This window comes from Tamandua tetradactyla, chromosome 13, assembly GCF_023851605.1.
Source record: "Tamandua tetradactyla isolate mTamTet1 chromosome 13, mTamTet1.pri, whole genome shotgun sequence".
NCBI classification, from domain to species: domain Eukaryota; kingdom Metazoa; phylum Chordata; class Mammalia; order Pilosa; family Myrmecophagidae; genus Tamandua; species Tamandua tetradactyla.
Window position 1 is genome coordinate 43,228,843 of NC_135339.1, and position 25,711 is coordinate 43,254,553.

Consider the following 25,711-nt stretch of genomic DNA (forward strand, 5'->3'; position numbering starts at 1 on the left):
TAAGAGGAGATCAGGCATGAGTTCTAGGGCTATGTTGGAGTTTTCTCTAAAGAAGCAAACACAGGAGACCTTGAACTAGAACTTCTAGAAATCTCGATACAGAGTGCTAAAACTTATACGCAGAGTAGGTTTCGAAGTCAGCCCAAAACAGTAGCAGTGTTGTTCGGCTGTTGTTTTTGAAATGTTGACGCTATTACTAGAATATCACTATGGACTAAAACCAAATAAGTCCTTTAAAAATTGCCATTTTTTTAATTACTAGAAAAAGAAATTACATATGCAGGACACCTATTTTCTCAGTTGATGTAAGTATGTTGACTAGAAAAGCAATTATAAGTATCGTATATAGTATAGATAGGAATGAAGGATATTTTCTTATTCATTTTTAAGAATCAAATAGTAGTTCACTTTGAAGAATCAGCTATTTCATCTACCCCTTTCAAGCCTCTAAAACACTTTAGTATCTGCTTATTGAATATGGGCTTGGACTTGAACATATTAAAAATAAAACAGAATCCTCAGCAATTGATTCTTAATACGTTAAAAGTTTTATTATAGGTAGCATTATAGTTTTATTCCTTCTTTTATTGAAAAATATTTGAACTCGTTTTTAAATCTGTGAATCATACATAAAAATCTTCTTAAATTATAAAAGTGATTTCTTCGCTGTTTGTATTTCCGTAATTCTTTATTAAGTGGATTCTTCTACCCTTAAAGATCACAGCATTTGATGGCATACAGGAAAGTGAACCAGTGATCGTCAATATTCAAGTGATGGATGCAAATGATAATACCCCAACCTTCCCTGAAATATCCTATGAGGTCTATGTCTACACAGACATGGGCCCTGGGGACAGTGTCATACAGGTAACTACCCATATCATATGGGGATATACTCAGAGCATTTGTTTCACAGACATCAAACAATGCATTGCTTAAGAAGTTGCTTAAGGAATGAAAGCAAATTTCAAACTTACCATATAGCATAACTTAGCTTTAAATTTATGCTTGGTTTTTTTCTCCAAATAAATATGTATCTATATGCATTCTACCTCAGACCTAAACTACTAGTTATTACATGTAAACATCAATATTTGATTTGTTTATACTTGATTTCTTTTTATTTAGTGTGCTGAAGTTTCAAGTACTAGACATATAGTTTAAACCTTTGAATTGCTTTGCACTATGGCAGAAATGGGGTTAAATTTCCTGCAGTGATAAATATAAAGGACTGCACTAATAAACTGTCATGCAATCCTATTAGACATTGGTTACCTGGACCATAAAATGGGATCATTACAGCAGAGAAAATTTATATATGGTAAATGATGCCTTTGAAAACACAGAAAAACTGACAAAATCTTTATCCCTGATTTTTCTTACTTTTACCACTAACTGTACTAATTGCAATTAAATAAATTGTAAGTCATCTCAGATCCTTTAGAAATATTCTAAATAAAAATCATAAAGAAGGAATTAAATTCTTCCTTATGGGTTTTTAAGAATCTATAGAATAGTTGACTTTAATACTTTCCAAACTGAGTATGCATCAAAATGATCCAGGGAGCTGTTTAGAAATACCAAGATTCGCTATCCCTTTTCTGAATTTGAATCTCTATGTGAGATTCAAATTCACATAGAGATTCTTATATCTCTGTGTGAATTCTTATATCTCTATGTGAATATAAGAATATTCACATAGAGATATGTGAATTAAGAAACTAACCCTATGGGATTCAGATGTCCAGCCAGAAGGGACCACTAATCTAGATTTTCCTCTAAACCTGAGGATCAGATTAAATAATTGTGTTGCTTTGAGGCCAAGAAGTTCTTGATGCTTGATAATTTTTAAAATAATTGACTAGCTCTAAATTATTGCCAAACACTATTTATACATGTGAATTTTATTCTTAAATAGTTCAAAGGATGACAAAAAGCAGTCCCAACACTTCAGCAACATACTAAAATCTTCATCTGTTGGTCTTTACTTTTCTCTCCGGTTTCATCTTTAGACCTCTATCCCTATACATACACTTCAGCCCTACTGAACCACCTACAGTTATCTGAATGTGTCTTGTTCTACCTCCTTATCCATATTTCCTCTGCCTTAATTTCCTTCCCTTCTATTCATGGCTGGATTACTTTCTTCTAATCCTTCAGATTCTTTTCCTTCTAAGGAAGCATTCTTTAGTATTTCTGAGCAGGTAGGTCTTAGAAGTATTTCCTTAGCAGTTTCTGTTCTCACAACCCAGCAGTAAAACAGCAGTTCATAGCCAAGACTCAATGATACACTGGTGTGTCCTAATCAGTGTGAAATGTTTGGGAAGAAATAGAAAACAATAATAGTTAACACCCTATCTAGTGGCCTTTGTATGCTCTTTTCTGTCTACAACACTATTCTCACTCTAGATCTTTAGACAAAACTGCGAAAACTGCTCAGTGTCAATGTCAGTAGCCTCCTCCAAGTATTCACATGGTCTTCCTCTATTACCTTATCCTCTCCCAGCACAGTCATAGCTTATAGCCACAAGAAATTACCTTCTACCTCTATTTTGTAGTTTTATCTTCTTCTGCAGCCCTCCCCAATCCCAGACTGAAAACTCTAAGAGATCAGCGACTCTTCTTATTTGTCATTCTAATGCCAGCATATGCAGGCATTTTAGCCATGCAGTCACTGTGTATTCAAAAGGTGAATTATTATCAAAATCGCCTCATTTAATTGTTAAATCAGGCAATTTTGGTAATAGTATTGTTAAAAATTGTTAAAAGTATTTAGTACTTTCTCTATTTTATTTATTAGATTAATATGCTTCCTTGAGTAATATAAAAATGTATAACATTATAGCCTGTGTGCTAGAAGTTCACCTGGAAGCAAATGCCATGTGTGAACATCCTTTTCTATGCATTGTAAATGGGGAGGGGCTATACAAATTGCTACCTTAAATTTTATTTCAATCTTTCCTATGGCATGTGTCACATTGCCAAAATCTTTTTTACCCATTTGTCTTTAGGGCAGAACTGTAATTTATTTCTGTATCCACAGTATCACAATTCCTAGCGTATTGTAGATAGTTAGTATAATAGATACTTAAACAATTATTTCGGGATGGAAGATACTAAGACCTGAAAACAAGCAGGAGAGAGTAAAAAAATATATATGATTAAATGGGATGATATTAATGCATTGGTCTTTATTTCCAATTGATGGGTCAATTTTTCTTTAAAGAGGCATTTTTTTCAAAGACAGCAAAATTATGTTTTACATAAAGAAAAGATACGACAATTATTGGCATGTTGTTACTTAGTTAGACCTGAATATCATCTCTATAGTGACATAATTAGAAATAAAAGTAAGTTTTCACAGGAAAACAGCCAGCAGGGAAGAAGAAAGTGTAACCAAGAAAATGAGAACAATTATATAGTAGAACTGTGTCTCAAAAATCGTTTGCTTTGGAAGGCTGAAAGCTTAGTTTTGGCATTTGAAGGCTACAAAAGTTCATTTCCCTTATGTATCTCTTTATAAAACAAATCTGGCCTTGTCTTTAAAAAATGTATATGTTTTAAGCAGTTTTATTGAGATATATTCACATCCCATAGAATATATCCAAGGTGTACAACCAGAGGCTTTTACTATAATCACAGACTTGTGTATTCATCACCACAATTAATTTTAGAATATTTTCATTACCCCAAAAAGAAAAATGCCATACCCATTAGCAGTCACATCTCAATTCCTCTATCCTTCCCCAGCCCTATATAACCACTAATCTAATTCTGTCTTATAGATTTATTTATATATAAATACTGTTAACTGTAGTCCATAGTTTGTGTTATCTTTACTTTCTTCCATATACCACTCTTATTAGCACTTTGCAATAGTGGTGTTCAGAACAGGGTTTACTGGGTTATACAGTCCCATGCTTTATCTTCTGACTCTCCTCTTAGTAACATACCTGACCTAAAACTACTCCTTTCACCCATATTCACACACATAATGCAATGCCATTAATTATACTCACAATAATGTGCTACTATCACCTCTATCAATTTCCAATATTTGCAACCAACCTAAATAGAAATTCTGCACAAATTAGACATGAGTGCCACATTCCTTATGCCCTTCTATCTCCTGGTAACCTATATTCTAGATTCTAATTTTATGAATGTGCTTATTATACTTGGTCCGTATTAGTGAGATCATCCAATGTTTGTCATTTTGTGTCTGGCTTATTTCACTCAGCTTAATGTGCTCCAGGTTCATCCATTTGTCACATGCATCAGGACTTCATTTCTTCTTACTGCTGAGTAATTTTCCATTGTATGTATATACCACATTTTGTTCATCCATTCATAGGTTGATGAATACTTGGCTTCCATCTTTTGACAACTCTGCGTAATGCCACCATGAAATCGGTATGCAAATGTCTGTTTGTGTCCATGCTTTCAGTTCTTCTGGGTATATACCTAGTAGCAGGATTGCCAGATCATATGGCAGTCCTATACTTAGCCTCCTGAGGAACCGCCAAACTGTCTTCCACAGCAGCTGTACCCTTTTACGTTCTCACCACTAGTGAATGAATGTTCCTCTTCCTCCACATCCTCTTCAACAATGATAGCTTTGTGGTTTTTAAATAGTGGACATTCTAGTAAGTGTGAAATGTATCTGTGGATTTTGATTTGCATTTCCCTAATAGCTACTGATGTTGAGTATGCATTTGCTTGTTGGCCATTTGTATTTCCTCTTTGAGAAAAGCGTCTACTCAAGCCTTTTGCCCATTTTTAAATTGTCTTGTTTGTATTTTATTGTTGAGTTGTAGGATTTCTTTATATATTCTAGATATTAAAACCTGCTGAGTCCAGCTCAAGCAACTGTCCAAACAGGGTTAGAAGGGCAGTGGGAGATTGAGAAAAAACACAACACATAGTTTAAGAGAGAGCAGGGGATAGGTAGTTCATTCCCTGACTGAACACAATGACCACGAGAAGCCAGCGCAAGTTTATTTTATACTGTTTAGCAACAGAAATCTATATAAGGCAGTGAAGTACATGAGAAGGTGCTTGACATAATGGATAGGCATACAGAATTTTCTTGAGAACAGAGTGAACATGAATTAGCCTGCTTGAAACTGCAGAGGCAGAACTTTCCCACAATAAGGCTAAATTAGATATGGCACAGCCCAGGCCAGACCTCATTCCACAGGAGACTAAGGGGCCATGCCTGCAAGGTTATTCTGACATGGCTTTGCCAGCAGTCAGAGGTCTGCTTCATGAAAAACCTGACGTGGGCCCCAACAAAAACGTTATTGGATATATGGTTTCCAAATAAGTCTCCCATTGCATAAGCTGCCTTTTCACTTTCCTGACAAAGTGCTCTGAAGCACAGAAGTATTTCATTTTGAAGAGATCCCATTTATCTATTTTTTATTTCATTTCTTGTACTTATATATAAAGTCTAAGAAACCACTACCTACGATAAGATCTTGAAGATGCCTCCCTATATTTTCCTCTAGGATTTTTAAGGCCCTGGTTCTTGTACTTAGGCCTTTGATCCATTTAGAGATAATTTTTGTATAAACTGTAAGGTAGGGATCCTCTTTCATTTTTTTTGGAAATGGATATTCAGTTTTCCCAGCACCATTTGTTGGAAGAGAATTCTATCCTAATTGGTTGGACTTGGCAGCCATGTCAAATATCAATTGGCTGTAGATGTGAGAGTCTAATTCTGAGCTCTCACTTTGATTTCATTGGTCAATAGATCTATTTTTATGCCAGTGTATGCTGTTTTGACCACTTTGTCTTGTAATATGCTTTAAAAGCAAGAAGATTGAGTCCTCCAACCTTGTTCTTCTTTTTCAAGATGTTTTTAGCTATTGAAAATCCTTTGCCATTCCAAAGAAATTTCATAATTGATTGGTTTTTCTATTTCTGCAAAGTAAACTGTTGGAATTTTTATTGCAATTATGTTTAATCTGTAAATCAATATTTAGTCTTCCAGTCCATGAACACAGAATGCCCTTCCATTTATTTAGGTTCTCTTTGATTTCTTTTAGCAGCATTTAGTAGTTTTCTGTGTTCAAGTCCTTTATATCCTGAGTTAAATTTATTACTAGATCTTTGATTCTTTGAGTCACCATTGTAAATGGAATTTTCTTTATTGATTTCCTCATCACATTGTTCATTACAGTGCATAGAACTACTGATTTTTGCATGTTGATCTTGTATCCACCACCTTGCTGAATTTGTTTACTAGCTCTAGTAGCTTAGTTGTAGATTTTCAGGACTTTCAATATATGGGGTCTTATGAATTGCAAATAGTGAAAGTTTTACTGCTTCCTTTCCAATTTGAATACATTTTATTTCTTTTTCATGAATAACTGCTATAGCAAGAACTTCTAATGCAATGTTTAATAATAGTGGTGACAGTGGGTCTTCTTGTCTTATTCCAGATCTTAGAGGAAAAGCTTTCAGTCTCTCACCATTAAATTCAGTGTTAACTGTGGGTTTTTCATATATGCCCTTTACCATGTTGAAGAAGCTTCGGGTCTCTCCCTATCTTTCAAAGTGCTTTTATCAAGAAAGGATGCCTGAGTTTTGACAAATGCCTTTTCTGCACCATTTGAGATTATCATGTTTTTTCCCCCATTTGATTTGTTAATGTGGTATATTATAGTCATTGATTTTATGTTGAACCACCCTTGCATGTCTGGCATAAAGCCTACTTGATCATGGGGTATAATATTTTGATGTATTGTTGGATTCAATTTGTAAGGATTTTGTTGAGGATTTTTGCATCTATATTCATTAGAGAAATTGGCCTGCAATTTTCATTTCTTGTAGTGCCTTTAAATGACTTTGGTATCAGGATAATGATGGCTTCATAGAATTACTTAGATAGTGTTCCCTCCTCTTCAATTTTCTGGAAGAGTTTGAGCAGACTTGGTATTAATTTTTCTTGGAATGATGGGTAGAAATAAACTGTGAAGCTATCTGATTCTCAGATTTTCTTTGTAGGAAGTTTTTAATGACTGGTTTAATCTCTTTACTTGTAGTTGGTCTATTGACATCATCTATTTCTTCTAAAATCAGTATGAGTTGTGTATTTCTAGGAATTTGCCCATTTCATCTGTTTTCTTATTTTTTGGCACACACTTCATAGTATCCTCTCATGATCCTTTTTATTTCTGTGAGGTCAATAGGGAGGTCTCCCTCTCATTTCTGATTTTATTTATTTGCATCTTGTCTGTTTTTTTTTCATTGTCAGCCTAGCTAAGGGTTTGTCAAATTTATTGATATTCCCAAAGAAACAACCTTTGTTTTTAATTATTCTCTTTATTGTTTCATTATTCTCAATTTCATTCACTTCTCCTCTAATATTTGTTACTTCTTTCCTTCTGTTAGCTTTGGGATTAGTTTGCTGTTCTTTTCTCAATTTGTCCAGTTGTGCAGTTAGGGTTTTGATTTCAGCTCTTTCTTTTTTTAATATAGGCATTTATGGCTATAAATTTCCTTCTCAGCCCTGCCTTCACTTTATACCCTAAATTTCAGTATGCTATGTTCTTGCTTTCTTTTTTATCCATATATTTGTGAATTTTTCAGTTCTCTGTCTGATATTAATTTCCAGCCTCATTCCGTTTTTGTCAGAAAAAAGTGCTTTGTACAATTTCAATTTTTTTACATATATTGAGCTCTAAATCATGACCCAACATATATTCTATTCTGGAGAATGAAACAGGAGCAGGAGAATGTATAGCCTGCTGTTTTGACATGCAATGTTCTGTATATGTCTGTTTCTAGTTCATTTATCATTTTAATCAAGTTCTCTTCTTCTTGTTTGATCATCAGTGTAGATGTTCTATCTGTTGATCAGAGTGGATATTGAAAGTGCCAACTATTTCTCCCCTCAGTTTTGCCAGTGTTTGCTGCATGTATTTTTGGACACTGTGATTGTATGCATGAATATTTATGATTGTTACTTTTTCTTGGTAAATTGTCCTTTTTATTAATATATAATATCCTTTGTTGCTTATGACAGTTTTTCATTTAAATTATATTTCATATGATATTAACATGGCTGCCCCAGCTTTTTCTGGTTACTATTTGCATGGAATATCCTTTCCCAGCCTTTCACTTTCAACCTATTTATGTCCTTGGTTCTAAAGTAAGTCCCTTGCAGACAGCATGTAGATAAATTGCATTTTTTTGAAAAATCTATTCTGCCAATCTGTGCCTTTTGATTGGGGAATTTAATCCCTTAACAGTTAATGTTATTTCTGTAGATGTAGCACTTCAACCATTTTATCCTCTTAAATAGGTCATATCTTATTTCTGGCCCTCTTTTTACTATTTTAGTTACTCTTACTGATAATCGTCATCCTCCAAGCCTCTCCCTCCTGTCTTTTTCTTTCAGCCTTCAGAGCTCCCTTTAGTATTTCTTGTAGGGCAGGTCTCTTTTGATGAGCTCTCTTAGTTTCTATTTGTGTGTGAATCTTTTAAACTCCCCCTCACTTTTGAAGGACACTTTGCCAGATAAAAAAAATTCTTAACTGGCAGTTCTTCTTTTTCAGTACTTTAAATTTATCATGCCATTGCCTTTTCACCTCCATTGTTTCTGATGAGAAATCAACACCTAGTCTTAACTAAGCAGCCTGTGATTGTGATGAATCACTTTTCTCTTGCTGCTTTCAGAATTATCTCTTTGTCATTTGACATTCTCATTAGTATGTGTCTTAGAGTAGGTTTATTATGATTTATTATGTTTTGGGTACATCGCACTTCTTGGATATGTATGTATAAGTCTTTCATACGAGTTGTGGAATTGTGAGCCATTATATCCTCAAATTTTCATTCTGCCCCTTTTCTCATTTGTTTACCTTCTGGGATACCCATTACATGTATGCTTGTGTATCTCATACTGTCATGCAATCTCGTGAGACCCTGCTCAATTTTTCCATTCTTTTCTGTCTGTATGATTTCAGATATCCTGTCTTCTAGTTTCCTTGATCTTTTCTTGTGATTGTCGAATGCTTTAGAGTATTTTTGATCTCTTCTATTTCATCTTTTATTACCATAAGTTCTGTTATTTTTCTTTGCATGCTTTCAAATTCTTCTTTATGCTCACCCAGTGTCTTCTTAATATTCATTATCTCTTTAACCATATTTTCCTTCAACTTCTTGAATTGATTTAGGAGACTTGTTTGAACATTTTTGATTAGTTGTTCCAAATTCTGTGTCTCCTATAACTTTTTAATTTGTTCCTTTGACTGGGCCATATTTTCCTGATTTTTATTGTGGCTTGTAATTTTTTATTGCTGTCTAGGTATCCTATCATCTTGATGAATTTACTCTGATGGTTAATTTCTCTCTCTTACTTAGGATTTTATTGTTGGTTAGCTTTAAGGCTCTTCTTTGACTCTTGGTTGAACTTATTCTATATCTTTAGAATTGCCCATGTTTGCTCAAAACATGGCCAGGGACCCAAGAAGGGGTGCAAACCAGTTTCATAAGGCCCTGGCAAGAGAGTCAGGAATGACAGACAGCAAAAATCTTTTTTTTTTTTTTTTTTTTGGCTCCCCAAACCTGTGCTTTCCTGGTCTGCCCTGCAGATAGTGCTTGTGGTAGTTAGATTCAGTTGTCAACTTGGCCAGGTGAGCGTACCTAGTTTTGTTGCTGTGGACATGAGCCAATGGTACGTGAACCTCATTTGTTGCTGATTTACATCTACAGTCAGCTAGGAGGCATTCCTGCTGCAATGAAGGACATTTGACTTAATTGGCAGGTGCTTAAATGAGAGACCGCAACATAGCACAGCCTAAGCAGTTTGGCATTCCTCATCTCAGCACTCCCAGCTCAGCCCAGGCCTTTGGAGATGCAGAAAGAAGTTACCCGGGGAAAGTTGTTGGAACCCAGGGGTCTGGAGAGAAGGCCAGCAGAGACCATCCTGTGCCTTCCCATGTAAGGAAGAACCTCAGTGGAAAGTTAGCTGCTTTTCCTCTGAAGAACTAACAAAATAAATCCACTTTTATTAAAAGCCAATTCATTTCTGGTGTGTTGCATTGCAGCAGCTAGCAAACTAGAACAGTGCTCTTTGGCCATCTACTCCTCTGTAGACCCAAAAAGGGTTGTGACTTTTCAACCTCCGCAGACTCTACCCCTGGTGGGGCCAGTGTTGACACAGTGTCTTCAGGGAGCCCTTTCCAAAGCAGGCTAGAACCATAATTCAGAGCTGGGCCCCATCCAGTTTTCCAAACTTGCCAATCAGACACCGAACTTGAAACCCCTACTCCAGCGTGTCTCTAAAGATTGATATTTTATTCCCCTGCACTGTAGATCAAGAAGACAGATTATTGTTTTTATCTATGTGCTTCTACTTTTTAAAATTAATTAAACACCAAGAAATTAAGCTTTATAATTAGCTTTTTTATTGTTCCTGGCATGTGGTAAAAGAGTGGCATAGCTATAAAACATCCTTGAAAAGTCAAGAACTATAAAGAAATAAATTCTCCATTGAGAGAAAAATAAAGCAAAATAATTTAGACTATGATATGCAAATTCCTTTTAAGGATCACAAAATTGATTCCTACTATCCACTCACCCCCAGATTGTAAGCAACTCTTAACTGTCCCATTAAACTGATCCCAACAGATCAGTTTACTTTTTGATTAATAACCTAATGCCAAAAAGAGTGAAAGTGATAGAAACTAAGGTGGCAATGTGCACTTTCCGAAAAAAGAGAGCCATAGATAATAGATTTAAATATAATAATGTGATTTTCCAGTGTAGCCATGAGACTATCTTGGCCTGATACAAATAAATATTTCATTCTTTGAATTCTCTGTCTTCCTATTTTGAGGAAGCTGTCCTTGCCTAGAGAAAGTGAATAGGTTGGTCATGGAAATGTGATGATCCTCTAGGTTCTTACTGAAAGTTCCAATTATAAATTAGAGTTCTTTTGACTTCAAGTATATCTCTTAGGCTTGATTATTGTAAAAATGGCCAGAATGATATTGATGCACACAGTTCATGAACCACCCTTGGAGGAGCACTACCTTTAAACAACATTTTCATCTTTCATATGTGGAACTGAAATATAATCTGATTATTAGCACATTTTATGTTTAAGGTGAAATTACTGGTGTTAATCAAAATGATTTTTTTTTTATTTCAGAAAGACCAATTTGTGGACCATGAAATCTTATAGGTTAACACTAATATGCATTATACTGTATTATCTTAAGTTCTCATTTAGCACATTGTTAGTTTTCTTGAAAAAATGAATCGTGTTATATTAAAGATGCAGAATTTAAAGTATGATTTAATATTTTGAAGATGTAGATTTTAATATCAGTAGTTAACTACCCAGTCCATACTCCATGGACATTATTTTAAACTTTTGCAATTCTACTAATTCAGTGGTTCTCAATTTTAACTGAATATTAGTATTTTGCCTCAAGAACTTTTAAAATTACTGATGCCTGGACTCTATGCTCAGAATTTATCTTTAAAAAATCTGGCCATCTCACATAAGAGGCAGTTGGGATTTTTTAAAAAACAAAGCTGATCTAATATTCAGCTAATTTTTAGAAATACTGTCTTAAACCTTAACACTATTTTTGTATAACTGAATAATCATACTTCTTAATTCATTGAGATCCCACATAGAGTGGAGTCCTTTGATTCTACCACATCTTTTCCATTTTTCATTTTTTTTTCAATTTTCCTTATCTTCTTTTATCATTCCCTTTACTCCATTTTATTGTTTGAGATTCCTCTCATCCCATCCCTTCCACGTGTGCTACACCCATTCTTCCATCTCTTTCATTGCAACAATCTCTCTCTCTCTCTCTCTCTACTGATTCCTTCCCTTTGGCCCTTTGACCTATAAACGTTCTGAAAACTCCCCGGTCACTTTTCTAACCACTCCTCCCAAATAAAAATTCTTCGTGCTGCTATTCCATTCTGATTCTTCACTTCATTGAGAGTTATCTAAATCTATCAATCAATCCAAATGCCTGCACATTCACATACCTATTGTCCTATGTAAACTTGCTTCCATTCATATCACACCACTATAATCATATAAAGTAATACTTTAGTTAATGAGTGTCTTTCTATCTGTGAGTGTCTATCTGTCAAATTCAAAAGCCATTCTCAGTCCTTAATCTAGGTAAAGCTCTCAGCCTTTTATGGAAAACTTCTCTGCTTCTCACGCTTACCTCTCTGGTGAATGTGGGTCTCGTTGCTTGCTTCTTGTTTAATTCTAGCCCTTTAAATATTAAAATTCTCCAAAAATCTGTTTTTAGTCTTCCTCTCTTTCAACTGCTCCCACATGTCTCATCATCTCCTCTTTTTACTCATGTCTTCCAAAGTTAAAGACCTGGCATGATCTCTCTTCTGAGCAGCATGCTGACATTAACAGTTATTTGCTGAACATTGCAATGTGGATTTTTGAGGAGTCTTTCAAAGTGAATGTATTCTGAGATAAATTAATTACTCTATTATCTTTCTTCTAATGTACAACCAGAGAGACACAAACATGCACATGGGCTCAAATACATACATTGGGTCCTCAGTGGAAGCAACTACACTGTGAAGAGCCTCACTAATCTTCAGGTTATGCAAGCTCCAGGCTAAAACCTGGGAGTCCTCTTTTTTTTGTTCCCTTCCTTTGCCTGCATATATCCACATGATTGTCCAGTTTTTGCAATTTCTATTTCAAATTGTCTTGATCATTCATCAATTCCTTTCCATTCCTATGCCTTGCCATAATTTAGGTTACTTAAAGTATCTGCCTATTTTGACATATTTTCCCACCACTCTTTTACTAACTTTTTGAACCATGAGTGAGCTTAGAGCCCTGTCTTCCTAGAAACTTATCTAAGAAGGGTCCAGTCTCAGACCTGCAGTCGAGAACAACTATTTAATTCTCTCACATATTTTCATCTCATCTCCTCCTACGTCCCTCCATGAACTCAACCTCAAACTCAGATCTTTTGCACGTCTAGTTTGTTTTTTGTTTTTGTTTTTGTTTTTCTTAGCCTGAAATGCCCTCCTCCATTCTCTGCCTACTGCAATCCCTCTCAAATTTTAAGTTTTGATTCTGATTATACTTTTTAAAAATCATTCTTAACATACAGGTCAAATATTTTTCTCTTTAATAACAGCTTAACTTTCCTAACAAGTCAGAATTCACTTTCTTCCACCATGCGCCACACATCTACCTAGCACTTCTAGTTCTCATACATTCTGTGGTTCTTGCATTAGTTAGTTTTTATGTCTGTCTTCAGCACAAAACTGTGAATTCCCTTAGGGCAGGAAAAGGGAATTATCTCTGTAACCACCAGTGGCCAGCACAAAGACTTACACACAGCAGGGATTCAACAAATATGCATTGAATGTAAAACCCTCAATTGGTGTCCTCTCAATTAATGCCTCATTCTAGAAATGTGTTCTGTTTGGCTTAACAATTCTCTCCCATCATACACAGTGTTGTTTCACTTCACGGTTTCTCAGCATGCTGTCTAACTTCACAGCTTCAGCCAGTTTACCTCTTACTGTTCTTAACATAGAAAGATATTTTAAATTGGAAATATTTCTGCTACAGTCCTCTTAGTTATGCTGTTTCATATATAGGTCTTTAAAGATCAGAGCTGGGAGTGACTTCAAAAATATTTCTGGTTTGCAGACTAATTTTATAGAGACTCAGTCATTTGAGTTAATTTGATGATAAATAAATAATTAGTCCAAATTCACAAATTTTATAAGTGGCAGAGTTGATGTCACAATCCAATAAGAAGACAATAGAATCTGGAGCTAGACCTGCTAATTACATCCCATTCTGCCCCTTTATACCCTTATGTGACTTTGGACGATTGGCTTAACCCCCTGGGCCTCAGTGTTCTAATCTTTTAAATGGTGATAACAATAGTACCAGCCTTATAGGGTATTGTATGATATTAATGTACTAGTTCATGGGCACTTTTAAGTGACAAGTCTTGTATAAGTGCAACCTAGTTATTATTATTAATATTATTTTGTTATTATCTTTTTTTACATGGGCAGGCACTGGGAATTGAACCCAGGGTCTGGCATTGGAGGCGAGAACTCTGCCTGCTGAGCCACTGTGGCTCGCCCTACCTTGTTATTATTATTTCACCAGTCTCAATAACTATGTAAAACACTTATGAATATTATTAGTACTCCATACTGCCTTTCTGTGTCTATCTCTGTTGTATGTATTATTTAGTATTATATAAAGGTCACATAAATATTATATCTAAAATCGTACATTGAAATTCTTTTTAAAATTTCCAATATCCTAAATTAAATTTCAATTTTAGGGCAAGTTAGATAGTATTTTAATGCCTTTCAACTTTCTTATATATTGTTCTCTGTGGAGTGTGCTGAGTGTGTGTATAAGAGATATTATAAAGTTTGAAGTTCTATTTATTTAAGATCTTTGGTATGGTTTAGTATTTGAGCAAATATCAAATAATGGTCTGATGAGCAAAGTTTGCAAAAATGTAGACTTAGTTTTACCTTTTACATCCTTTTATTTTTGAAATTTGAAAGAAAATTTTACCACAGAAAATTAACTTCTTAGCATTAATCATCAAAATATGAACAAAAAGATAATTTTTAACTTGTACAGGTAACTCACTTGAGCTGCAGACCTTAATTGAATTTGGAATTTTGCTATGACGTCTGTATTTTGTTAAATGGATAGTATTCCATGTCTAAGCATATGGCAATACCTCCCTTCTAGTTGTCCAAGCTGGAAACCAGGGAGGGAGTTAATTCCTGTAGTCCCACCACCTATGCAATCTATTTACAAGTCCTGCCAATTTTTCTTCCTATTTTTTTTTAATACATCCACTCATTTCTCTTCCCACTCTCACCATTTTCATCAGAGCCACCATCAGCTTTTATATTGATCACTGCAATACCCTTCTTTGGGCATTATTTCCATTTCTACCTTCCCTCTTCTTCATTCGGTAGCCAGAGGCTTTTTCTTTTCTTTTTTTTGGCATGGGCAGGCACCGGGAATCGAACCCGTGTCTCCAGCTTGGCAGGTGAGAACTCTGCCACTGAGCCACCATTGTACCACCCAGCCAGAGGCTTTTTAAAATTTAAAATCACATAAAAATTTTCCCACATTTGAATCCCTTCAGTGGTTTTCCATGGTTATAAGAATAAAACCCAAATCCCTTTTACTTCTTGGCTAGTCCCCTCGTTACTCTTCTTTCTGTTGTTCATTATAATATTCCCACTTTGACTAATTAACTTTTATTCATTTACTGTTTATCTTTTAGATCTCAATTTTAATATGGCTTCCTCAAAAAAGAACTCCATGACTTCCCCTTCTAAATTATGCCCTATTTAGTCTACCAGGGTATTCTGATTTTTTTCTTCATGGCTTATTTCAAAATTTCCAATGGCACTTTTAAAATATCTGTCTCCCCCCATTACATTATAAGCTGAAATGGAGCAAAGGACCTTGTCAGTTTCCCTCCCTCACTCCCTTCCTTCCTCCCTCCTTCCTTCCCTCCCTTCTTCCTTCTTTCCTTCCCTCCATTGTATATCTGGCATATTGCACAGCACCTGTACCATACCAGACTTTTAATGACTATTTATTGAAGGAGCTAATGGATGCACATAAACGAAGTCCTATGTAATGTCTGCATGGATATTGCAAATTAGCAGTATTTCAGGTTTAATATTTTTTTACTATTCAAATAAAGTGCAAATGTATCAGTATCCTTAGAACATAGTATTTCCTAATTTGATTATTCAGAAGAATCTTTCCAATTAAGACTCTTGAGAGACTAAGCAGTTTCACTGAAAACATAACATGAGAAGTTAATCATATATGTCTTTAGGGAGCTAAAGGGAATAATAAACACACTGATTTGAAAATCATTTTATTATGTGGATCATCTAAACTTCTGTGGGCACTGTGTCAAATTATAGGGATTATAGAAAACTACTAACATTTAACCTCTGACTTTAAATGATCACTAGTGTAATGGGAGTAAAGGCACATTATATTTAACATATATGACTCATATCATCAACCTAAACATTATTAATTTTTAACATTAAAGAATCTCTTAAACCTTAAGAAGTTTGTTGTCTAGATTGAGCATTCCCATTTGATAAATTTGGGGAAAATATTAATGATATTGATATAGTGATTACAAATTCTGGTATTTTGAATTCTTACAAGTGAAAATATTCTCATATTTGGCTTTCATATATGTTTTCAGTCATTCTCTCCTTTTTCCAATATATTTGGAAATGTAGCTTTTTAAAGAAAATCTGTCTGTAAATGTAATTAAATTATCTATTCTTATATTGATTTTTGTTTATAGGTTTTTTAGTTACAGCTGTCCACCATTCTATTTCAATAATTGATGTCTACATGCTTACTATTTTTTGAAGCTTGATTTATTTGTATATGATTGTTTTTTCAGTCACATAAATAGCGAATTTTTATTGTGCCAATATTGTTTCTCATTATTACAGTTCTAAATAGTCCTAGTTTGCTAGAAAATTGACTTGAAATTTGATAATATTCTCAAAGAAATCCAGGTGCCCAATACATCCTCTACTTGCTTTTTTTCCTTCACTGGATGTCCTATTCTGAGAGAGATAAACTATTTCACCATTTTATCTCTTTTTGAACAGTTGTTTCCCTCTCAACGCCCCTTATAGTAAATTATGTTACAATGTAAAAACATAGTCATTGGAGTAAAAGAAAAATACCTGGATACTGAGTTGTTTCAGGTGCAAGAAACAGGATTCTAATAGAGCAGGGTTTATCAGGAAGCCTAATCAACTTCCTAATTCAGTTTGATAAAGAAAATAAAAATACTTCTGTGCAAGTCCTATAATATCATGCATTCCATCATATCATATATTGCAAATACATGTTCTATATGTATTTTCTTGGCCTATTATAACGTAATGAATATAAATTGTTATATGCTTGGCACTAAGCTTAATACTTGAAAAATACATAGCATGAAAAAAACTCAGTCCTAACCCCTTAAAGATTTCATAATCCTAATCTACAGGGAAATAATCAGAAAATATCACATACCATTACTGAATTATTAAGTTAACTGAAACAGATTAAGAATATTATGAGAGTTCTTTAAAAAATGAATGAAGATCACCTGTTAGGTCTTGAATATGTGGGAAAGCCTCCTTGCTGATTAGAATTTCATGAATATTTAGGATGTTTTATTCTCAGCAAAGAAGAGGTGACATTGGTGAGGGAATGATAGGGACAAAGTTACGGCTACTTCATCAGTTGTTGAGGATACCAATTGGACCACCAGAGAGAGGAACTGAACAGAAATGATTTGCTTTCTTGTACCAAGTCAAACATAAGTTGGCTTATACCTCCACGAGCCTCCACTATCGTATTATTATAGACTTTTCTGTGATTTTGTAATGGCTTTTGTATTCTTCTGTAATAGCACTTCTGTTAAAGATAGTTTCTTTTCTCTCTTTTCTCCTATTCCACAGACTGATGGAACTTATTCTTTCTGTATTGCTTACACTGAGCCCAGTGTCTGGCTCAAATTAGGGTCTGAATAAATGTATCAGTTTATCGATAATTTAAGAAGAAATATTCTGCCTAGCAGAGTAATTTAGTTTTGGCATTGTATACAATGTAAGATGTCTTGAAGAGGCATTTAAGGGTGTGCCCTTGACTTGATGAGATAAGGAAGGGCTGTAAGTTGGAAACTGATGGAAGCCATCTGTGAAGAAATCCTTATTTGAGGTAAGGAGGAAGAAGGTTGAACAAGAAAGAAAGCAATAGCAATAAAGCATTTAAGTTTACTGTTTCCATACTTAGGGTTTGAGTGACTCTTGCTACAGAAAAGAAGAAAACGCTATAAACACTTAAAAACATCTTGTTGTGGCTTTTCAGTTTTTTGTTTTGTTTTGTTTTGTTTTGTTTTGTTTTTTGTCAGAAAGAGGACCACTTAGATGAAAGATCCATGTCCACTAACAACCCTTTTAATGGTCTATAAAAATATTAAGTTTGAGAGTATTATTACCTCCTCCTGAATTATGCATCCCAAAAATACACTTATCAACCACCTACTCTACTGAGAATACCACCATAATGGATTGCCCCAGGATATGCTGAGCAGAAAAAGAGGCATCCAGCAGCCTCATAGGCTTTTTAGTTTTGAAGTATCACTGGTTCACATTAAGGCCCCAAAAAGCATAAATATGAAGGTGAATGAATTCTGTGATGCCCAATATCCTTGATTGGCAGAATTGGTCTTAGGCTCAGACTGACCATCACCCTGAGAGACCCAAAAGGCCTCACCTAACTCCAAATTTATTTAACTTTAAGTGAGCATTCAGGACAAGTGTCAACATAGCTCTTATGGCAGTATTGTAGTAGAAGTCCTGTGGATATAACCATGGATATAACCTATGGATATAACTTACAATAACTTCCAAATCATGTGTACTCAGGATGTATTACCTCCTTGCTACACATTTCTGAAGAATGTTCTTAAAATTTTGTTGCAGCAAATTTTGTATAATCTAATGCATGCAATAGACTTACCAAAACACTGATAATCACCAGACTACATTTAATCTAGTAAGAAGTTGAAATTCCCTCTGCAAAACAAATTAACAACCATACATTCTCCTAAATTTTCCAATATCCTTTATCATTTGAAAAATTATTTATTTTCTTTATCCTCTGTTACTTACACCTTTTCGTAAGAGTTGATAGAGACATCTGTTTATGTAAGTTTTCCTCTGGTAAATCTGACTCCGTAGATACCACCTAACTTGTATGTTTTAAGTTGCCTTTCCAAATAATCTTCCTGCCTGAAAGCACTATCAACCCAAGTTTCATTTTCATCTATCTGGATAAGGAAATAAAAAACTCTTTATTATATCATAGAGTCGAGACATAGAGATTAAATGCTAGTCCAGTGTACTGCAGTTAATGTTACCATATTATTTTCTCAACTTTCCCAGCAGAAACACCCTTTTCCCATATCATGCATTTTCCATTATCAAAATACTGTGGTCTCGGCTAGCCATAGGTTCCCTAAATATACACCTCTTGCTTGATCCTCCAAAAAAGCTTTTAATATATCAAATTTCATTATAATCATTATGTCATATGTCATTCCTGATCATGGTTTATACTAATCTTTCTCAACATATTTAGGAGTTACAATCCTCAATAGTGATATGATAGTCCATTTATGTAACACTATGTCATCTTTCCAGGAAGACTGTGAAGTGTTTTTCAGGTTAGTGGGAAAGAATCCTCCCTGATTTGGATATCTGGGGTGACAAATTTGCTTACAAGCCATCTCTTCTTGATTTAATATACCATGTCTGGTTCCCTAGTCCTCAATCCTCTCTTAAATTTTTGGAGCCAGCATTGGTTAAGTTACTGTAAATCTTATACATACATATATAGTGTGAGTGCAATTAAAGTGTACTGTGCACCCTAAAGTATTATGTTTCCCAAGAGATTTGTAAATTGGGCATTTTCAACTTCTAGGTGTGGGTCAGTATGAGTGTGCCAAAGGCTTCCCATAATTTTTCCTTTTTAATTTCCAGGAGCAAATCATTCATGATATGTGGCCACAATGTAGCTTTTGTATCCACCTTCCTGGTTACCTTGTGATTGCATAAGATTCTGTTTATATGCCATTTCAGCCACATTTACATCTTCTAAGTTAAAAGAGAAAAGTAGACTCTGACCCAAGAGAACACCAGTGACAGTGCGTATGAAGTATCATTCTGGAGCATATCTGTAAAATGCATAAGCTAATAGCTGGCAGCCACACAATATCGGCTTAAGTTAAAGTAGAATTTCTCTCAAGACTCTAAAAATAATAATATAGTAAACATAACCAATAAAACAAAATCCATATTGTACATTCTAACCTGTTACTCTGGCATGTCTTCAAGGGACAAAATGGTTTCTTTTTTCCAAGTGGCCCAAGTAGAGCTCTCAAAGTATATCTTGTAGTTAAGTTTCATGGACAAGTGAAATTTGGGGACTGCCTCCCGTACTGGCCCTAACTCAACACCACATCTAAGAAAAGCAACCAAGATGGTTATATATTTTTTCTCTGAAACACTCTCAGGAAAAAATGTAAAAATAAATTTATTGAAATCTTGATTCATTTATGTGACCCCCCCTTTCCATATGTCACAATATAACTTGTCTTCTATTTATTTTCTTAACACATATTCAACCTCCCCCAGAGGTAGTTGCTGATTGTACTATACTTTCCGCCCATGAGGCATATGCTTCCCTTCATGCCAGAGCTTTCCATTTGTACAGTCCCAGAAAAAAAAAAAATGATAGAGCTATCTGCTGTCTTGATGACTAGGCAGCAAGGCAGCTTCAGCCGAATGAGATAAGTCACTGTTCAGTCCCTTGTCTGCTTAGGAATATGAACTGTCAAATTCAGAGGAATTGAAATACTGTCCTAAACAGCTTTGTCTCCTTCTAACAGGACATGGATGGGTAGTCCTGATCCTGGTACAACTGGATCTAAGACAAAGGGAAATTTTAATGAGGGGGGAAAGATAGATAGTTGTGTCATTTCATCTTCCCCACTCCCTCATGTCCACCTCCATATCCAAAAACTTTCAAAGTGGCCTCGATAAAGACAGTTAGTGCCTCATTCCCTTATCACACTCCATTTTTATTAGCAGATGTGTCACTCTCTCTCAATCAAACTGTTAATCTGTGAATGGTAAAGAAAATGGTGTCTATAGAATGTTATTTTTTTCTAGGACATTGTGCACAATGACAGTGAAATGATACTTTTGTATAATGAGATGCAGGCTGATGGGCCAAACTGACTCATTTCCATTGTTCTAAACACTTAATAATATTCTTGATCACTGCTTTGGTCACAGGGTAAGCAAAGCTCAAAATGGAATATTTGTATGTTGCAGTCAGAAACCATTTGAAGCAATCTAGGACCTACTATGTGCTGGCCCTTGTAGTTGAAAACCACCTTTAGGCATTTCCTTTCCTTTGGCTTTCATATCAACTTTCACCTTCTTAGCAAATTTGGATAGCTTGAGTACATTTGTAATGACTAATTTCATGTACCCAGGTAGCTACTTCTAGAATACAGATCAGCATGTCGGTCTTTGCCTTCTAGTCTCTTTCTGATGCAGCGGCTGGAATTTTCTGGTGCACAACAGCATTATTTCTTCTCAGAATTCCACTGACATTTCTCTCGTTGCATTTCCTATACAGATATAGTCTTAATTTTCTGGTCATGTAAAGCCTATTTTTCTGACTACAATGAGGTTATTGATCACTCCCCATGGATCTAAAAACAATACCCTGGAAATGAAAACCCAATTTTAATTCCAATGATACGTATGCTACTTCAATCTTGCCACTGTGTACACTTTCTTAGCAGAATTCCAAACTGCACCACATATTTCAATTTGAAGAGTTCTGTGAGTAAACAAGATAGTTAGTTTTGCTTTATTAGGGGCACAGTCATAGTAAAAGCTGTCATTTCTTCTGGTTGTTCTGCTATCAGTCCAGAGGCCTCAACTTGTCCATGGATATGATATACTTCCCCGCAGCCATTGCCTGTGCCATACTTTCGATATAACGGTTCCATTCTATCAATGAGTTTTGCTGGGCTGCTATGTTCTTATTGGAATGTCTTTCTGGTATTCTTATGATATAATAAGTTTTTCAATTGCAGAATGATATGATTTAATTGCAGCAGTACAGGAGGACAGCTGTACTTGGCCCCTCAGTGTTGTGAACAGTCTTCATAAAAGACCAGTAATAGAACCATTGTTCCTCTCAGAGACAGTTTCTAGCAGCTGTGACACATAAACTGGGAATCTAAAATCCCAGAAATTACTACTGTGAATATAGGGACCAAGTACAGCAGTTCTCCTGAGCCCATCAAGAGGGTCTTATCATATATGACACTGTAGAGGCTACCACTGAAATTAGTACATTCAAACTAAATTAGTCAACAATCTCCATAAGTCACTTGCTTTTCTTACTGGACAGAATGGACTGGTGTCTAGTGAGTTAGTGGGAACTGGCTGCATTGATCCTAAATTTCTATGGTTAAAACTGAAATGACTTGATGTTGCCCCTAGTTTCAGTAGTTTGGGTAGCTCCATCCAAAACCATCACCAATTAAAGCCAGAAAATGGGAAGTCTTGCCTCATATTCACCATAGCCAGCAATTGCCAAGCTCTCAAGCTACACACAACATCCATTTCAATTATACATTCTATGATGCCACTGCAAGATATATTTCACTTTCTTGTTATTCAGTTTGTAGTATCTCGAAACCCTGGAACCTTCTGCTACAGAATAACCTTACTACTTGAGTTTCATTTTTTTTGTCCTCTCATACGGTCTTTCTGTTTTCCATCAGGCTTTACAATACACTGTGTGCACAAGTACCTAATAATCCCAAAAAGTGTTGTTATTCACATGGCCACTCAACTTTAACCATAGCCTTAAATCTCCCCGTGAGGGTCAGGTGAAGAGAGCCTGAGTAAAATATCACCTAGAGTAGGGTGTTTCTGGTCATTATATAACCAATCTAGGTATGCTCACTCCTGCAACACATTAACCACTTGAGTGTGATATTTCATTTTCTGAAGATGAGAAAATGAAATGTACACTTTTCTCAGAATAGACTTCGCCACCTCAGAAGAGATTGTGGGACTACCTTTTAATTCTAGGACATTGTTTTCATTCTAAATTACACAGCCAATTAAGGATCAGTACTCAATCTGAGCAGCCCTTTCTGTTCAGCTATGCCATATTATATTGCAAATGTTAGCTCCTTAATTATTTAACTGAGTCCAAGGCTGCAAAAAATTAACTGTTTTGCCAGTATTTTTCAGGAAAAAAATTCTCAGCTCTTTATCTTCTCACCCTTAGTTTCTGTAGTAACTTATTTAACACTACCCAGTGTCTAGATGGTGTGTTTGACTAATTGCTACAGTGGAATAGTATCACAGGTGAACATTGTATTTTTTGCAAAGCCCTTGACATGAACCCACTTTTGTCAAATAAGCACTATTTACATTTGTTCTTATTTTAAGATCAATTTCATTGGGTCTAATTCCTCAATGGTTTTCCCTGTTCACTGGTTTTATTTTAACCACAGTAGTTAGGAGCAGCAGCAAATGAAAGTTATTTTACCCATTCCTCCCTCCTACGTCTTCAAAGGACAAAATGTATTTCATGAATTCCTTAGGGACCTGGCTACCGTGCAAATTTCATTGATATAGTCTGTCCCTAGTAATCCTGCAAGGACGTTCACTACTTCCAACCAAGAGTCAGTGATCCACAAACCTGGCACCAAAATTTCCACAGGTGATCCCGCTTTCCTTGCCTCTTCCAGTTCTGGTGGCTGTTGCTATTCTTTGGCTGGTAGCTGCATCACTTTAATTGCTGCCACCATTTCACACACCTTTTCCTCTTCTGTCTGTGAAATCCCCATCTTCTCTATTGCAAGGACACCGATGTCATTTATAGCTGACATAGATAATCCAGGGTAATAGTCCCATCTCGAGATGTTTCACTAAATCACATTGGCAGGGGTTATTTTTCCGAACAAGGGATTAGGATTTGTTGTCTATGGGGGAAAGTTTGTACCTATCATAGTCCCACAGTCCCAGCTTCCTGCTGAGATACCAATGGCCACAAGAGATGAGGGAGATTGGAAGACTAGATAAGAAAAGTTATCAACTCTTGGGTAGCCTCAACTTTTATACTTAGCTATTATATGATTGGCTCAGATTCTCTGGTGCAGCTCCCCATTAGCCATTACTTTTTAAACAACTTTTACAACCTGGTACAAATACATGGTACCAGGCTATTATAATAGACCTGACAGATATTCACTTATCTGGACCAGGTATTGGTATAAATTTATAAATGTATTGAGTTTATTTTGCTGGTTTAGAAAAAGGGACATATCCTAACAGATCTCTGAAGGTAGGAGAGTCCATATAATAAGCTGTTTAGTTATTTCTATCCAAGCATTCTCTTTTATTTTAAACTTTCAAGTCTGTAAGTACGTTAGTGCCTTTTCAGAAAGCAAGGAAACTGGTAAGTAAAGCAGTTGAAAGGGAGAAGATGATGGCTTTTATTTTAATTATCTGACAGTAGATGTTGTCACATGATATCTTTGTGGAAACATGGCTAGAAAGCATGAAAAAACAGGACTAAACCTTCAAAGACAAATTAAAGATATTAATTTTAATAGCACTGCTTTGCAGGTGATAGTCAATTCCCCTAGAGTGGAGGAAGATATAAAGGCTTAGAAGAGAAAGACAGAAATGTGTAGCCAGGAACAAAACTTTGAAAAGTACACAGGAAATGAAGAAGGGAAAAAACTGAGTCAGATAATGGAACAAGGTGTGGTCAACCAGAAAGATATTCTATTTTGCGGTAGAAAGGCAAAGTGGATAAAGATGATGAAAAATGCCATGTATATGCGAATAATTATCTTTGTCATTTTGAGAGCTTTATTGAGGTATAAATTACATGTCCTGATATGCACCCATAATAGCATACAATTCAATAATTCTTACAAAGTTTAGACAGTTGTGCAACAGTTGCCACAATCCAGTTTCCTTCTGCCTGTTTGCAATCAATCCTCACCCCCATCCTCAGCTCCAGGCAACTCCTGATCTGCTTTCTGTCTCAGAAATTAGTCTTTTCTAAAAATTTCAAAAGCATTGAGTCATACAATATTTTGTATTTTTCTAGCTTCTTTTACTTAGCATAATATCTATTCTGTTACATATATCAGCAGTATTGCTTCTGTTTCTTTTAATTACTGAATAGTACTCCATTGTATAAAATTACCACATTATACCATTATATAAAATTACCAGTGGATAGACATTTGAATTGTTTCCAGTTTTGAACAGTATGAATAATGCATCTATGAATATTTTGTATAAGTATTTGCATGGCATTACTTTGACTCCTTTGTTGAAAATCAGGTAACCATAAAAAGAAATAACCATAAATGTTATTTCTCAACTTTATACCATATTGCTTTAATCAATATGTCTATCCTTATTCCAAAACCACAGCAACCTGTTTACTGTAGCTTTAGAGTAATTTTGGAAATCAGATAGTGTAAGTTCTATGCTGCTTTTATTTTTGAAAATTGTCATGGCTATTCTAGGTCCCATGTATTTCCATATAACTTTTAGGATCAGCTTGACAATTTCTACAAAAGCCTGATCAGAGTTTGAAAGTGATTAAATTGAATTTATAAATATATCTGGGATAATTGCCATCTTAATAAAACTGAGTCTTCCAGTCCATTATCTGTGAACATGAATTATCTTTCCACATATTCTTTCATTTCTCTCAATAATCCTTTGTAATTTTCAGCGTACTGATCTTACATGGTTTTAAAATATTACTCATTATATTATCCTTTTGGATGTTATTGTGAATGGCATTGAGTTTATTTTTGTTTTGTTCACTACTAATATGTAAAATGCAATAGAATTTTTTGGAGAGATATTATACCTTGCAACCTTGTTAAAATCATTTTTTCAGTTCCAGTAGTTTTTTTGTTGATCCCTCAGAATTTGGTAGAATAGTGGTCATGACATCTGTATATAAAGATAGCTTTATTTATTCTTTTCTAATCTGGATGCCTCT

General features: G+C 35.1%; 1 protein-coding gene across 1 annotated transcript in view; it reads left to right on the forward strand.

Moving 5' to 3' along the window:
• The window catches only part of PCDH15 (protocadherin related 15), a 1,748,268-nt gene that overhangs the window by 1,387,672 nt on the left and 334,885 nt on the right, over positions 1-25,711 (forward strand). Inside the window, exon 15 of the mRNA XM_077125289.1 lies at positions 718-867. Within this exon, the coding sequence (XP_076981404.1) occupies positions 718-867 (150 nt within the window). The remainder of the gene's footprint in view (positions 1-717; positions 868-25,711) is intronic.